Source organism: Dendrobates tinctorius, unplaced genomic scaffold, assembly GCF_039654945.1.
Source record: "Dendrobates tinctorius isolate UK_male_01 unplaced genomic scaffold, ASM3965494v1 ptg000070l, whole genome shotgun sequence".
NCBI lineage: Eukaryota > Metazoa > Chordata > Amphibia > Anura > Dendrobatidae > Dendrobates > Dendrobates tinctorius.
In genome coordinates this window covers 70746380-70763671 of record NW_027361738.1, presented here as the reverse complement: position 1 = coordinate 70763671, position 17292 = coordinate 70746380, and the positions used below count along the sequence as shown (strand labels likewise).

General features: G+C 41.6%; 1 protein-coding gene across 2 annotated transcripts in view; it reads left to right on the top strand.

The window, feature by feature from the left end:
* Positions 1-17292, top strand: part of MALRD1 (MAM and LDL receptor class A domain containing 1) — a 586417-nt gene that overhangs the window by 261689 nt on the left and 307436 nt on the right. For both annotated transcript variants that reach the window (XR_012233447.1, XM_073581848.1), the window contains exons 21-22: positions 1729-1888; positions 10531-10687. Coding sequence is in view for 1 of the 2 variants with exons in the window: in XM_073581848.1 (XP_073437949.1) it covers positions 1729-1888; positions 10531-10687 (317 nt within the window). In the remaining variant the exon portion in view is untranslated. The remainder of the gene's footprint in view (positions 1-1728; positions 1889-10530; positions 10688-17292) is intronic.

Here is a 17292-nt window from a genome sequence, read left to right as displayed (position 1 = left end):
TAATTGGAAGGTGTCTCATCTGTAGTGGGTATAGTCGTAACAAACATAGCTGAGGCATAATTCCCCAAGGCAGCTGGAAGGAGTGGGCTACAGAAAAGGCACCGCATTAGCCGGTCTTGGAAGATTTGGGAATTCCTATTCTGACTAGGAGGGGACACGAAGGTACTCATGTAGTGAAGAAAATAGAAAGTACAGAACAGAACTAGGAAGCTTGTATTCTGACACTCATGTATTCCACCAATGTCATTGAAATGCCATGTGTGTTATGCATATGAAGAAAACCTATGTATGATACAGAAGAAATGTGAAAGAAGCATTGTGGCCTTCTATTGTTTGTTACTGCTATATTTAAGAAATTGTAGTAAAGAAGTTTTCAGCATTTTCCAATGGAATCTGGTCTCACTGATTTGTCTCATGTTTTCAAGGTCCTGGTACCATCTAACCACTTGTGGCTTGTATGGGGGAAGACAGCAACCAAATCCATCTCATACATACAGTCAGGGGTACCGTAACCGGGGTCTTTGGGATTGTGACGCAAACTTCATCAGCTTTTTACAGCAGTTCCATTAACAATCAATGGAGTGGAGACTAAGCATGTGCAACTCCCACTCCATTCAAGATAGTCCTCTGTAGTCCTTATTTTTTGGCTTCCAGAGTCCTGCTCTCATGACCACTGTGAGTCTGACCATTCTAATTAGCAAGTTATTCCCTATTATATGAGATTTTTGGAAAACCCTTCACAGCTCCTGCATGAGCTCTCGTGCACCAGTGTAAGGCCTCAGTTAAAAAGTGCATGAGTATGTCTATTACTGTGCATACACTTGTAGGTACGTGTGCCGACTGGGGGGTGGTCCTCTTTTCCGCCGCAGACAGACTTGAGACAGTGCGTTCAACAGGTCCTCTTTATTGGCCGTCCTCTCAACAACCTCAGCACCACACAGCAGCTGCAACGACAACTTAGGCCTACCACCACAGCACTTCACCTGTCCGAGTCCGTCCGTCTGATACCCCTGGGCCTTCTCTGTCCTGTGGCTCTCCTGTCAGGGCCACCCCCCTGACCGTCTCTCTTTTCAGTCCCTTCTGGAGCTTCTTCTTTGTCCGTCTCTCCCTTCAGTCTTCTCCTCTCCTGAGCTCCTCTCCCTGGACTGGCTTCTTCTGAAACTCTCTACCCCTTCTTATATTCCCCTCCCTGGGAATTCCCCCTCTAGAGCTCCTGTAACTCCGCCCCCATGACTCTGCGGTTTCGTTGCCTTAAGCTGATGTTAAGCCCTTTCCTCACTACTCCCTACCTCCATCTTGTGACCAAACTTCAGTACTACACCATCTTCTGTTTCTGCTGTCCTTGGTCTCCCCCTAGTGGCCAAACCCAGTACTCCACCATCCTTTACTATCTCCAGCTGTCTCCCACCTTCATATACAGCAGTCCACGTCAAGCACATTGTACATTTACCCTCCTGCTGCAGACAGGTCCATAGGTCAGTCCACTTCCCCTACACACTCATGTAGTAGATGATTAGTTCTGCACAGTGGTATGAGTGATCAGAAAAGGAAGAGTTTCATTACCATGACCCCCAGTAGGGTGTGTGAGGGCCTCCAATGCATAAGAAAAGTTCTAAAAGTTTATTTATGACTTAAGTACCAGATAATTAATCCTGAATCAGACATACTTGTTTTCCGTACTCTTAGTATGAAACCACAACATTAACTGTGATCTTCATAATCTCTTAGTTTCAGAGTACTGTAACTTCGAAAATGAGACTTTATGTAAGTGGTTCCAGCCTCGGACAACTTCCATTCGTCGGGACACTGACTTTCAGTGGACTGTGGGTCAAGGATTGACCATTCACCCAGGAGAAGAAAGTCACAGGCCTCTCACGGACCATACCATGTGAGTAAATACATTAACTTTGGGATTTCTGTACACAGACTTCCTTACTGGTAGGCAGGGGAGGAAGCAAAAGAGAATACAGACATTACAGTACCACAGCTGATTCTTTCTGTGAGGCAAAACATTTCCCTGTCTGTTTTTAAACAATGTTTTACTTCAAAGTAAAAAATCAGCTATGAACCTGTACTGTAATATCTGTATACTTTTTTTTCTCCCCCCTGCCAAGGAGCTGTGGTATGATCAGACCATGTTCCTGCACAGTCAGACACAGCCATTACACAGTACACAGCAGGGGAACATTTATAAGATTAAGATTATCTCAGCACAGCAACATTTTATTTAAACACACCCAATTGTAGAACTTACTATTATTCCAAGATCTATTGATTAAAATAAAGTTTTGTTCGTGGCAAAAACCCCTTTAATTTTCTAGAAACTCTGGAAAGGGACAGAGCACACACAAAATAGGGCAATACCATCTGGTAAGGGATAATTATAATTGATGGTGGCACTCACCTAAAGGTGTTGTATGCAGCCACAACACCTATGAAGGTGTAATAACCTGCAGGAATGGAGGATGTCACCACAGATCTGAGACAGACCAAGAGTTAAAGGTTTATTTACAGGGATTTTTCACTCCACGCAGGGAGGAGCAGTAGGGGGTTAAATGAGACAGAGTAAAACAGTAAAGCATAACAATGGAGGTGAAAGAAGCAATTAAACGGTAATGCAGCGATTAAACTGTTAAACTAAGGTTATTATAACTTATTAGTCCGGGGAAAGCTTGATTGTAGAGTCTACTTCTCCCACATCGGCACCGGCAACAGCGGCGCATGTAGCCTCTAAAGTCTCTGCTCCAGATGAAGTTGGGACCTCTGAGGGTTAAATCAGGGAGCTGAGAGCTGAAGCAGAACCTGGGTCGCCCTGCTCTGAGTCTCTGTATAATACCCCACCTGTCTCACCGCAGGAGCGATGCTGCGCACACTGTTGTCTCTTCACCTCTCTCAGGGGCTCTGGTTCATCACTGCGGTCCCCGGGACTGAGTGCTCCTATCACTGTCTCTGTACTGTCAGGGGGGAAGTCTCCTCTGGTTGCGGATGCTACCAGGTCCACGTACTCACATACGGTGCTCACAACGCTTTGTCCTTCAGTCTCAGTCCTCAGATAGAGAACTCCCTCTCTCCGCGAGCGCGGTGTAGCAGCCTGCTGTCTGTCCTGGCACGCTGCTTTCCTGCCCTGATGTCGCCCAGTTTCCTGTCCACAGCCTCTTCTTCCCGGTCACTGCCCCCCACAGTCACATGGTCCGGTCAGAAAGTCTTCCCCCCGGCAACCCTGCTGTCTGGCTAGGTGGTTCCGGACTTCTTCCTCTTCACCCTTTACAAAGGCATGGAAAGCCGCTGCTGCTGTCCTGTGGCTGGAGGAAAAGGTTCTTCCAGAGGTATAATGGCAAAAATAGAAGCTGGCACATTTAGGCAGGCTGCGCTGCGGGAATGAAAAGCTTTGGGATTCCAAAAGGTTTTTTTTTCTAGCATCAATACGTTTTTGCTCCGGACCGGCGCCTTTCTCAAGGTATAAAAAGCAAGTGACATCAGTGCTGTGAGGTTATACAGGACTCAGCATTCTAGATCTGCAGCAGGAAAAACTATGTTCCTATCCCAACTGCTACACTCAGTAACCTAAGTGACACATCTCTTGAATCAGGCTCTAAGTCCCTACATCATGCTGCTGTCAGATTACGTAGCCAAATCCTGCTGACAGATTCCCTTTAACAGATAAAAGTCATTTCAGAAAACATTTGACATATAGAGACGTGTTTTGGAAGTTTTCATCAGTGGAGATCTGAATGTGGAAACCCTGGCCGATTGCTAAGATGAAGGAGCAGAAGTTCTCAGTCTAGGGCTGTTTTCCTCCGAGGTTGTAGACAGAGAAAATAGACTTTTTTTAATTGAGCCCTTCTTTCTGGGTTTTAACAATCAGTTGGGATCTCAGCACCCAGACCCCCTCGGATCAAATCTTTCCATATCTTTATGACAAGCAAATAAACTTTATTTGACCAAGGAGTAGTAATAACCCTGCTGCAATGTAACTAGTTTTTTTTTTTTATACAAGATGCATTTACAAATAAATAAAACCTGAAATATCCTCTAATAAAAGCCAGAACTATTTGCACCCGTTTCGTGTTTACCTAAAAACAACATTAACGAATGGGAATATTATTTCAGGTAATTGTATTGTAAGTTACCATTTGACTTTAGGTTGTTTAGTGAATCATTTGCAATTTCTGCTTTATTGCTTTTTTGCCTTGCAGCCAGGCAGATGGAAATAGCGGTTTACCTTACTGTCTCAGATATTGGTGAGAGCGTTCGTTCCTATCATTTGCAGTTCTTGGCTCCACAAGGGAATATGCAAATAAAATACTGATGTAGGCAGATTGTATCAATCTAATTTATAATCTGTGGCTTTAATACAATTCTTTTCTTGAACTAGGAGGCAATTACTAAAAGTAGCAATAACAGCTTGGCCAGCAGATTAATAAGTGTGGAGGAAATGGTAATAAAACTTTACAAAACTTCTAGCTACCATTTAATTAAGTATTGCAATGCAAAAAATCTAATAATTAAAAAGCATATATACATACATAGGTAACAATACACTGTATTTTCTGTACTATAGCACCCACAATTTAGCAAGATATTGTCATTAACCCAAAATTCCATGATCATTTCCTTAAATTATTTTGACCTTGAAGGTACAATTTTTAATTGCATTATCTGGAGTTTATAACATAAAAGTTGTGTAAAACTTTTTTAAAACTTTCATAGTATGCTAAAAATGACATGTTAAAGGGAAGCTGACAGGGGAACCATGCTAAGTGATCAACAATGCAGCGTTTCAGTGAGAAAGATACCTTTTAAAGTCGCCAGGGACTGAGCTGCAACGGTGAGTAGTCGGACAGGCGGGTTCCTGGTGTTTTCTCCCCACCTGCTCCCCTTGAGTGATGGGTCTTACGCTTTGTGCACGTATAGGAAGACACCTGTGAGTCATTGGATGCCGATGGGCAGAACATGCTGGGGGTCAGTCTATTCAACTAGTCACCTTGGTGGCTCTGAACATGGCGGGTTTTAAAGAATGATTTTCTCTAAATCATTGACTCAAACATTCATGGGTGAAATCATACAGCCCGAGCTTTTCAAGAAGTCATTGAGGTCGATTTTGAAGCAAATCCGCTCCTAAAAAAGTCCTGAGAAAGCCATTGTTACAGAACCACTCAGCACCCAGAATATGTTGTGCAGTTATATGTATATATAATAGGTTCCATGTGAGATGCATGTCCCTAATATATCAGCAGTGTCCGCCCTCCCCCCACCTTTGTAATTCCCACAGTAAACATCCGCAAGCTCTGGCCACCTGCGGCTTTTGTAATGCATGTCTGGCCTGACGCTTGTCTATTGGCCGGCCCTCTGTATCTGTGTGATATATTCTGTGTCCTGTGAGTAAAGTGTTGTCAGACTGGAAATACATGGAGAAGCAGTGATCTTTTATATGCGCCCATGCACTCAGAGGAATTCCAGCCAGCGTCCTTCATTCAGACTCCAGCCAACGCAGAGTGGACCTCCGAAAACACGGGGTGGTACTGAAAGAGGTACCCCAGCTTGGATGACCCCGTTACAGCCATGTATGTTTTTCTTTTATCAGGAGATTTTGAACTGGAAAATATACCAAATCCTCCTCAAAAATCTCTTGCAAATCTTTTCCAATTCAGTTTTGTGGCAAATCCACTTTGCTTTCCATATATGTGATTTTTTTTTAAGGAAAGAGGTTTTGAAAAGCGCCATAGGAAAGTAAGAAAGTACGTCACTTTTTTGGGTACGTGCATACCATGTCTTTGTCTGGCGGATTCCACTTGATACCCGCCTGATAAAGCACTCAATGAACATTAAAAAATACACAGCAAAGTCGAAATCACTTGTCCACATGTTCCATCTATTGTAACTTCTTTCAGTCACTTCAGGGTTTGAAAACCATCAAACGGCTAATAGAAGTGACTGGTGCATTTTTGTTTTTTCATTCTTGCAGCAAAACTGCTGCAAGAATGAAAAAGACAACAACAAAGAAGAGGCCTCTAGGAAACACCGCCTGCGTTTTCCTGAAGCGACTTTTGCTTCAAAAACTGTGGGTATGCCAGAGTCTAAAAGACACATTGTGCAATTACATCTTGAAACCTCTCCAAATGAAGGCATTATCTAAGGGAAAAGGTGCAAAGATAAAATAATCTTCGGGAAAAAATTCTTCCAAAACTCTTTGAAACTGCTTCAGGAAAGGAAAAACTTCTCCAAGAATTCCCAAAAATATTTAGTGAAATGGTTTTTACTTGAAAACTTGCGTTTTTTTAACTGAAAAAAAGCTTAGTGTGAGCATAGCCTTATTGTTTAAGAGCCTGGAGCCTCTGGTGTAATGTATAGATAACTAAAACTTTAAATACCTCTCTAGTCAACAACGCCTAAAATTTTGGTAAAGATTCCAAAATCGTCATCCCTTCCTTTTAATACTGTACTTTCCTCTGTGTGTTCCTATTGTAGCGAGCTCAGTAATTAATCACTGCAGTCAGTAAAGTGTCAGAACTGTATATGCCGCGAAGAGATTTACTTTCCCATAAACCTAATTAGTAACGAACATCTAGTATTTTTGGGATAATCTGCCATGTGCTTCGATGTTGACATGTCTTTAATTAATTCAGCCAATAAGAGACTGAGAATACAAAACATGGTGTAATTAATATCCGGTAATGTCCGCAACGAAGACACAATGTCATGGTGTAAGTCTCAATGACTTCTTGACAGTTGCAGAAACTTGCCTCATGTCCCCTTAGATAACAGCAGATAACAATTGTCAGACTTGTTTATTGAAGGCAATGAAAAGAGACTGTGTTATTATCCATATTTGTCAGGTCTTAAGGACTGGAGATGTGGAGATCTTTTAAGTACAGAAGTCTGACACCCTCCTCTACCCCAAGATCACAATTTATGCCAGCCTCATTGTCTTCCAGGTCTCTACACTTGGAGGCCTCATTCACAATGCATAGCTATCATCCAACTGATGATTCGGCCAATAGTTTGGCCAACAGCTATCTCGCCCAATTCTTCGATACAAATGAGTGCTTGCTCGGTCGAGCGCTCCTGTGTACTCTTTGCCAACTGTACCAGACATATCTGGTGTTGGTCAATCTCACTGAGACCAAGAGGATAGGAAGTCCAATAACAAACAAGCTGGATCCTTATCTCACCCGACGTCTTCTGTTCAGGACCCCATACACATTAGACTGTCGGCAGAGCATGTCGATATTGGTGGGTTCAGCCAACGCAAGTCTAATGTGTATGGGGGTCTTAAAGAGACAATGGGATTATTTTAAGCCAACAGACAAACTTACTGATAAGTATAAAAGAATGTTATAATACCAGGTCCCTCCAAGGTGCAGACAAGCCAAAATGTCAGACAAGGAAGGTCGCATTAAATTCCATCTATATTTGATAAAGAGCATCTCTATGTACATAGATATTTGCTCTGAGGTAGAAATAGCAAACAGAGTTGGAGCCTGGGGACCTTCTGCCACATACGAAATCAAATTTATCAACTTTCATTCAGAATTTCAGATTTGGGACATTTAAAGACATTGTCCACTTTCAAGATACATTTGGTCAAATACTACCTGTAAAAAACAAACAAACTGAAGCCCACCATACACATTAGACTAATGTCGGCAGAATTTGGTGATATTGACACTCTAGTTTGCGTCTGGGTGCCGGGGAAGATGTCAATCGCACATGTCCGATTTCAAACTTCTAATCATTTTTCTCCCAGAGATAAGCCACCAACTGAGATGTCTGTAGGCAGCTTTTTTACAGAGCACAGGAGCACTGGGCCGAACAAGTGCTCATTTGTATGAGAGAACCACCTAAGATGAATGTTGTTCCAACGATCGGCCAAAGCATTGTTTGTCCCACAGTCATCTAATGTGTATGGCCGGCTTAAGCTTTACTTATATTCTCTGGGTCCACAACAGTGCTTTCTGTTAATGAAATCACATTTACAGTGATGAAGCCAATCACTGAGCTCAGCGCCTGGTGCCGTCTACATCAATAGAGTCTATGAACTTTGTTATTGGCTGCAGCACGGATGATGTGATGTCACCAGTTGCAGCCAAACAACAGATCCTGGGCAGTGATGGAGACCTATGGGTGCTGGATTCAAGAAAGAAAAAATGAGGTTGCTTTCTTATAAATAGATGAACATATGTTGAGATCGGGAAAAAGTCTTAAGACCAGCCACCAAGAACACCAAAGATGCCCCCAAACTCTTAGTTTAAGTGTAGATTTGCTAAACCCACTGTTTTGTAATCTAATTTAAGGGTTTGTCCCAGCAAAATCAGAACTGTTGTTCAAGAGTAAAGAAGTGATTCTTTTTTTTAATGCAGTAGAGAGTTGAATCCCCTAAGCTGACTAGATCAAGGTATGAAATCTAAGGAATCCCTTGGTTATTAAGCCTTAGCTTCAAAAAAGATATATAAACTTTGCAGGTAAAATTTGCAGTATGAATTTTAATAACCCAAAAAAATGTAGTAAAGTCATGAACATAGCAAGGGTCGGACTCGTCAGCTGAGAAGTGGTTATGATGAGGCAAGGTGGAACATGAAACTAATCCAAAATTTGGATGAGACGAGCATATTCTAAGAACATGGCCAAGCTGAGTAGCAGGGTCAGGATTAGAGACAAAAATAGAATGAAATAACAAGATGGAAAATAGCAAAGCAAATAACATTTTAGAGAGAAGCCAAAGAATCCATGGCAGCTTCCGTTTTGAAAAGGCCATCAGGCCTGACATGATTACTATCCACGACAGCCTTACATAGTCAATGGAAGGAAGCAGAGAGTCATTACTGCAGAGGAGGAGATGTATGAACTGCAGCTACATGCAGGGCCTCCCCGCTGGAATGAGGTACCATTATTATAAATGGCACATGATACTGTAGACCGGGACCCGGTTACAGTCTCTGCATTGGATTTGGTACTTTCAAGTAATGCCATTGCCCTTCATCTCTTTTGTCTCACAAATACCGCAACCAAGTGATGCGCCTCGACCAGTCATGGTAATAGGTGGTCTAATTAGCATGCAGAAAATTAATTTGAATAAGTTTTAAAATGTTATTTATTCATAAAATTACTGAACTTTTATGTGATTGCCAAATCAGTTCTCATACTTTGCACTGACGAGGGCCAATAGTCCAAAACACTGTGTCTGCAAATTGTGATTCTGATTTGGCTTTTATCCTAATTCATACTACAAGACTCGTTAAAGGGTTGATTGTGACTTGTAGGATCGCTACTACCAACAGGTGGGGCTATAGAGTTCAAATCCTAAAAAATGAAGAAAAATGCAGTACTTGTGGAATCCGTTAAAAAACCATAGTCCTTTATTGAATTAGTTGACAAGGTCAGCATGAGGGCTAGGTGTGTGAACAACATGCAGGGCAAAAGGCTACAGCTGTTTCACGTTACACACGCTTCAAAAGGTCCACACATGCACCTAGTCCTCATGCTGACCTTGTCCAACTAATTCAATAAAGGACTATGGTTTTTTAACGGATTCCACGAGTGCTACATTTTTCTTCATTTTTTGGCTTTATACTACATGTGATGTCATGCAAGCACCGGATTAACCGTTGTGAATATCGCCCAGACGCCCGGATTTCAGATATCCATATCTCCACCAGTGAGTAGACTTTGCTTGAGTGCCGTTTTGCTGTTTCTCTTTGTTTGCAGAGTTCAAGTCCTCTTTCACTCTGAGGAGGCAATTTGCATATTAAAATTCCCAGAGGAGCATTGCACGGCGAATAAGCCTCCTTACCTTGACAAGCCCGAGCTGGCATGTCACTCTCCACGAGAAACCTTACCCCTTAGACCTCAAGTCCAGAGCCTCTCACCTAGCCAAATCAGTTCTCATACTTTGCAATGGCGAAACACCGTGTCTGCAAATTGAGATTCTTATTTGGCTTTTATCCTAAGTCATATTACCAGACTCGTTAAAGGGTTGATTGTGACTTGTAGGATCGCTACTACCAACAGGTGGCACTATAGAGTTCAAGTCCTCTTCCTCTCTGAAGAGGCAATTTGCATATTAAAATTCCCAGAGGAGCATTGCACAGAGAATAAGCCTCCTTACCTTGACAAGCCCGAGCTGGTATGTCACTCTCCACAAGGAAAAACCTAACCCCTTGAACTTTTATGTAAATTACATCTGCTAATATACTGTAGTATGGTGGTCTAAGGGTCAAAATGTAAAACTTGTACTTTTGCCTGGAATGAGGCAAATGATTGGTGTTTTTAATGGGTACAGACTGTAGGTTAGTAGACACCTAAGTGATCGATTGGGTGTCTATACTGGCCACTTCCCTCAAGTTCTGGAGCCATGTTTTAATACTTGATGCAACATGTTCCTCTACTCACCAGAGAATGTATTTTGGATTCACAAAACAGAAAATGCTAAGATATATTACCGTCACTTATAGTCAGAAGACCATAACCAAAGAAACACCTACAGTAATATGTAATAGTACCATAAGTGACCATACAACATTGACTTCATAGGTCCACAGAAGAAGGCTGGTATTTATATGCAGACAGCTCTAATGGAGAGTTTGGTCATACAGCTCATATCATGACTACTGTCATATCCCATACTGGACCAAAGTGCAAGTTGACCTTCTGGACTTACATGAATGGAGCAACTGTGGGATCACTACAGGTAGGTAAAAATAATGGAAAAAATAAGGACTCATGCATATGGATTTTTTACACAACACCCTAAGAAACCATTGTTCCCATACTGCACGTCTCTGTGGTAGGCAATGGCAGCAAACACTTGTCAGTGGAGGAAAGAGCCAGGAGGTGGGGGATGATTTGATTGTTTTAGACATGTACCTACAGTACAAAAGCTACCTCATTCATTTTCTTTAATGTGGCATTATTCAGTAATTCTTAAATTTGTGCTTTGGCATCCCATTCGATTTCATTTGTCTCCAAACTAATCTGATATCTTCTCACATATATTCTCTGTTCTTCCCAAGACCTTCTTCCCTCCTCAGCACTCTTACGTTCATCACCCAATCGCTTCCAAGACTTCTCCCGAGTGTCCCCCATCCTCTGGAATTCTGTGTCCCAACATGTCCTATTATCCACCACACTTGGAACTTTCAAACGGAACCTGAAAACCCATCTCTTCAAGAAAGCTTGCTGCTTGCATTGACCCCACTACCACCTCACCATCACTGGAGCTTCTGCAACCCCCCGACCTACTGTCTGTTTCCCCATTATTCTGTAGACTGTAAGTCCGCTAGGGCCGAGCCCTCTTCCCTCTGTACTGGTCTGTCCTGTTTCATTGTAACTTACATTTTTATTTTGCTTTTAGCCCTTTTTCATTTGTTTAGCACCATGGAATCAATAGTTCTTTGAAAAATAAATAATAATAATAACTCGGACAGATTTTCTCGCACAAGAAAGTCACCGACATCTCAATGAGCTCTTAGATTGATTTTAGTACCCCCAATGCTGCAAGATGCCGTAGTAATCACTGCGCCATGTACGGCGTTAAATTTAGTTGTCTGTGGCTGGCAGCTGCAACTCCGGGCATGGACTTTGCCGCTTGTCTAGATTTATGATATAATCCCTGTCTACTACTTTGGCTCAGTTTATCAAGCTGTTAACATGAGAAAGGGCACATACTACCTATCGCTTTTGGTCCAAAATGAATATTGTGTGGGATAAAAAGGCTGCGCGTTACATTCCCTGCGGTGTTTTTGTAGCGAGCCCGTTTGGCAGCTAACAGTAGGTGAACATTTAACGAGGAGCCAGGTCTCCGCCATGATACCGCAGCTGTATCTGATGGAAAGACAAGTGGAGTATCAAGCTAGAGCTTTAATAAAGTTTGCCAGGTATCATCTAGAAACACAAAAAAAAACTGGAAAGCAATCAATACATAACAAGAGCGGAACAACCTAATGATTAAAGAGGAAAAAAGAACACTAATTATGCCATAAATGCTGCCGCACATATGTTACATTAGAGCAAGGTGGTGGCAATTACAACCGTAAAATGAGGCTGAGAGAGGTTCACGGAAAATGTTGTTCTGCAGTGATGGTTGCAGTGCGCTTATGATTTTATCTAGTTCACATAAGCATTTAGGCTTCATTCACATTTCTATTGTATTCATCCATTTTACATTTCGAAAAAAAAGGACAATTTTTAATCTGTGCGGCATCCGTGTGATCATTTTTTTATACAACAAGTAAAAAATGTACAAGACCAAGACAGTTTCTTTTGTTAATAACAATGCAATGGATCCATAAAAAAATACATGGCTGGCTTAGTTACCGAAATGAGCAGTGAAGCATTTCTTTAGTGGGGCAATCCCTTTTAAACCTGTATGTAAAATTATTGCCAAAAAAAAATTGCACGTATTTCCGCACTCCCTCTTTTGAGTAAAAGTTTTTAACTGATTTGAATTTTTTTTTTGCTGCTCTTGGCAATGCAGAAAATTTACAGGATTCGGTGTTCAACAAATTTTTCTATTATTTTTAGAACAGAGATTGGTATAGATGGCATAGATCTGACATTCTGATTCATGGACAGCCATAGATGGACCGAATTAATTAAATGGTGGTTATAGCAAAGTCATAAGGGGAATTATGATCTATTTCCAGTACTCAATGTCAAGCAGCAGCCGCAAAAGCAAACAATATTTTAAGGTGTAGTAAAAGAGAGAGAAAGTGATCCCAACTTATTTTTACCCCTCTATAAATCACTTGTCAGGCTACGTGTAGAATATGGGATCCAATTTTAGGTTCCAAATTTTAAAAAGGATATTCAAAAGTTAGAGTCAGTTCAAAGGCAGCAAGTAGATTATTACAAGGGATAGGGGCTCTCATATGATGAGAGATTGGAAAAGTTGGGCTTGTTTAGCCTCACAGGAGATCTCATTTACATGTACAGTTGTGCTCAAAAGTTTACATACCCGGCACAATTTTTTTCTTTTTTGGCCTTTTTTCAGAGAATATGAATTATACTGTCCTCATACACATTAGCAGGGTGTGCAATGAGACATGTAGCTAAACCCCCTGTCTTCTTTAAGAAAAGAGGCTGTAAAATTGTAACCTATTATTGATTGCAGATGTGACAGGAAAGGGTGAAACTATAGGATGCAATAAGAGGAGCATTTCAGAATATATAACTGCACAGTGCATAAAATACAGATAGTCTGCAATACACAGTAACATGAGGTAATACATAGGTTCCATGAGGTAATACATAGGTACCATGAGGTAATACATAGGTGAAATGAGGTAATACATAGGTACCATGAGGTAATACATAGGTACCATGAGGTAATACATAGGAACCAAGAGGTAATACATAGGTAACATGAGGTAATACATAGGTACCATGAGGTAATACATAGGTAACATGAGGTAATACATAGGTACCATGAGGTAATACATAGGTAACATGAGGTAATACATAGGCACCATGAGGTAATACATAGGTACCATGAGGTAATACATAGGAACCATGAGGTAATGCATAGGTACCATGAGGTAATGCATAGGTACCATGAGGTAATGCATAGGTAACATGAGGTAATACATAGGTACCATGAGGTAATACATTTTATTGATGATTACCTATTTAATACAACAAACGTTATAAACACAGGATTATAACACCTAGATAGTGCTTACCAACTATGCTTAGAGCAGGCTGTTTAAGAAGCATGAAGAACACGAATGGTGTAGTTTCTCCTAAGACACGTGGAGGAGTAATGGCTGCTGTTCCCCTCACAGTGTCATAAACAAGACTATGATGTAACAGGAACAATCCCACAAGGCATTGCAAATTAAACTAGAATTTATGCATTAAACGGCCAGCAGGTGGTGCTGTTACCTTACAGTATGAAATATATTAAGGATTAATACACACAAAAGTGACTTTCTAGACAGCAATTATATGGCTGGACAGCACACTCCCCGCTTGACGTCAGCCAATGTCACTATTGTGTTTATTGGACGAGAACAGCAGAACGAGTTCCCCTACTGGCCTGAGGAACAATTTGGTCTCGCCTTGTTTTCCTATTTTTACTTCCACCTTACGTACGATTCCATCCTTACTTGGGAATGTCTGGGTAATGAGACCTAATGGCCATTCATTTCTCCGAGACTGACAGTCTTTCATTAGCACTATATCGCGCCAGGCTGGAGGTTAGGCTTGCTGGTTTGCCACTTTCTCCTCTGTTGCAGAGTAGGCAGGTACTGTTTTTTCCACTTGTCCCAAAAGGCATTGGAGAGACTCTGTACTTGTCTACATCGACTCTTGTGACGGTCTTTAACATTAAATTCTCCAGGTGGAGAGCAATTAGGGTCGGTCTTCTGTGTAAGCAGCAGAGCTGGGGTGAGATTAGTTGGGTCATCAGGATCACTGGAAATTGGATTCAACGGTCTGGCGTTTATGATGGCTGACACTTCGGCCATGAATGTTGTCAAGCTTTCGTGTGTCAGTCTTGCAGATCCTTCTTGGAAGAAGATTGAATCGAGGATTCTCCTTGCGACACCTATCATTCTCTCCCATACACCTTGCATATGTGAAGAATGTGGTGGGTTAAAAGTCCAAGGTCACCCATGTACACTTAGGTATTTTTCTACGTCCTTCATATCCAAGTTGGAAGAGAGTTGCAGTTCTTTTGCTGCTCTGAGTTTCCTCAGAACACTATCTTTTGGTATTGGTCGTTGATTGGTTAAACAGTCGATTTCTTTGGCATAGTTTTCCCGTTGTACAGCTCGGATAATTATATTCTTCGACTGCCCTAGCTGTAGAGCTGTGTGGACGTGTTTACCATGGTGCCAGTGGTCCTCAAAGTCTTGAAGTGTAGGTGCTAACTCTGCATGACCGTTCTTACATATCTTCTCCATGAAGGTTAAGAAATGGTCTTTCATCTTTGGTCTACTACAGAAGCTGTGCATGAGGGAGACAAAGTGTTTGTAAACTTGTTCTCTGTTGTTAGGCAAGCGTTGTCTTTGAGGCTTGAAGGGTAGAGGTGCAATCCAGCTCTTCGTTTTGTCCTGCACCATTCCTTGCTCCATCATCTCTAGGATAGCAAGATCTAACAGAAGGAGGGGGAATACCACCCAATGCGTGTCGCCACCTCTAACGTGGCTTCCTCAGGGGAGAAGGAGGTCCAGATCTTGCGGGCAGCAGGTTTCATCTTCATACCGATGCAGGGCCTTTTTCTCATGGGTTTACACATTTTCTAGGCAGATTGTGCATATGCATGCTTTCTATTGTGGATATCACTTAGTCTCCTTTCTATTTTGCCACGGTGACCCATGTGTTTGTTATAATTTTTCTGCTTATTTGAGATCAGGTATATTTGCAGACTCTTTGAGAGGTATTTCCCTTTATGGACCCTTTTTCCTACTTTGTGAATCTTGCTTAGGGCTATTCATTCTCAACAAGGAGGACACATGCTTCTATAGCTAGTTACAATGAGGATACATATTTTTATGGTCACCCATAATTATGTCCTTTTGTTTGACATGTAAATGGTTCATTCTACGTACTGCCATTTATGTTTTACCTTGATTCATTGTTTTGTTTAATATAGGGTCCATATACTGTAGGTTTTACCCTTTCTGGGGACATTTCAATTTTTAGACTCACTTTGGGTACTGTAAACTATATATAGCATTTTATTGTATAAACCATTGTCTACACATGAGGGTTCGTGAATTTATAGCCATATGTCAATCAGGTCCGCTTGATTTCCATTTTTTATGAACATGCAAATTGTCTGACGTACTGCTATTCATGTGCGGCTTTGTCTTACCGTTATACCTAATTATATAGGTTTTACTTTATGCATGCATGTATACCTTTTGCATGTTTTTTGCCCAGCTTATTGGAGGGGGTAAACATCGGGTTTTCTTAGAAACCCCTTTCTTTGGAGTGTCATTTACGGCCAATCTGTCTTGGCCTTTTTAATTGTTTTCAAGGTCACTTTTTCCTCTTGTCATTTGTGTGTTTTTCTTTTGTATGTGGCTAATAAAAATGTATCATTTTTTCATATAGTTATGTGAAAAATATTAATATTATTTTGTCCTATTTTGGGGTTGATCGCGTCCAGTTTTGCACACCTCTTTTTCTTCCATTTTTATGCACTATTTAACCAGGTGTGTTGGTCAGCAGTCCCCCTTGGATTTTTGTAGTGCCCTCAAGTTTTTTGGTTCTCGTTTGAACTATGGGGTTTACACCTCTAGCAGTGTCGAGATATGTCAACCCCACAAGATCTCCCTCTGCTTTTGCTACACACAACTCCATTAACAAGTCAGTTAATTCTCTGAGCTTTGAATAATCCTTGTTCGCTATTCTAGGAAAGTCCTCTATTCTTTTAAACAAGGCACTTTCTATAACCTCTACTGAGCCATAGCATTCATCAAGTCTATTCCAAATTCTTTTGAGGCCAACATCTGGATAATTTACATTAATGTCTCTGATTCTCTTTGCGTGTTCGGCAGACTCACTTCCTAGCCATTTTACCAAGAGATCCACTTCTTCACTACATGATAGATCTATGTCTCTTATGGTATTTCTGAAGGAGGCTCGCCAAGCCCTGTAGTTTTCAGCGCAATCGCTGAACTTTACAAGTCCCTTAGTGACCAACTCACGTCGAGCAAGGAACTTGGCAAAGTCCATCGTGGCTTGATTGGCACTGATGCCAGCTGATGGAGTGTTGTCAGAGTACATGTGTGCTGTGCAATCATACCTGTTAGATGTCTCTGGTTTGGTCCAACTGCTGTAGTACCTTTCTGAAGCTAAGGGATTCTCTTTAAGCCGGGACAGATTCCGGATCTTCTGTTCTGGAGAAAGATTATTGTAGTCAGTATCATCCCAATGTGTATTTCCTTGCTTTTGGTAGGGAGACTGATAGTTGGCTTTCTGGGGGTCCGAATTATCTGGTTGGCTTCACTTGTTGACAAAATGCTCTGTCTTCGCCTGTGGGTCTGGATCGTCATTTGATTTGGAATGCTGATGGACGTACTCTGCAGTATGCTGCAATGGATCGTGAGTAACTTCCTGTAGGCCTAGCACACTGCTGCGTCTGCTGTGTTCTTCGTCAGAATATACGGCAGCTTCCAAGGCTTCTGCTTCTGCTATGGCAGCTGCTGTTTCTTTTTCAATAACAAGTTTCTGTAATGTTGCTTCAAGGCACGCTTTCTCTTCATCCTGGCATGCTTGTTGGCATGCTTTTTCTGCACCAGTGACGCTTTTTCCGTATCCAGGCATGCTTGTTGGCGCGCTTTTTCT